Here is a 443-nt window from a genome sequence, read left to right on the forward strand (position 1 = left end):
CCCGTACTGGGGGGCGGCGACGGCGGCGGCGGCCTGAATAATGTGCACCACCACCCCCTGCTCCCCCGTCACGAACTGAACATGGCCCATAGCGCGACCGCCGCCGCCGCCGCCGCCAGTACGAACAGCGCCAAGAGCGGCGGCTCCGAGGCGGCTCTCAAGGAGGGTGGAAGCGCCGCCGCGCTGTCCTCTTCCTCCGCGGCGGCGGTGGCGTCCTCTTCCTCCTCGTCTGGCTCTGGCTCGGCCATGGAGACCGGGCTGCTCCCCAACCACAAACTGAAAGCCGTTGGCGAGGCCCCCGCCGCGCCGCCCCACCACCACCACCATGCCCACCACCACCACCACCATGCCCACCACCTCCACCACCACCACGCACTACAGCAGCAGCTAAACCAGTTCCAGCAGCAACAGCAGCAGCAGCAACAGCAGCAGCAGCAGCAGCA

General features: G+C 69.3%; 1 protein-coding gene across 1 annotated transcript; it reads left to right on the top strand.

Annotated features, from left to right (window-relative positions):
- Window positions 1–6: 6 nt before the first annotated feature.
- On the top strand, window positions 7–441 carry LOC111815983 (AT-rich interactive domain-containing protein 1B-like; the record flags this gene model as incomplete). The annotated part of the gene is made up of 1 exon (XM_023712192.1): window positions 7–441. A coding segment is annotated over exon 1 (360 nt), but the record flags the coding sequence as incomplete, so codon positions are not given.
- Window positions 442–443: the final 2 nt, after the last annotated feature.

Source organism: Octodon degus, unplaced genomic scaffold, assembly GCF_000260255.1.
Source record: "Octodon degus isolate 3935 unplaced genomic scaffold, OctDeg1.0 scaffold00024, whole genome shotgun sequence".
Taxonomy (NCBI): Eukaryota; Metazoa; Chordata; class Mammalia; order Rodentia; family Octodontidae; genus Octodon; species Octodon degus.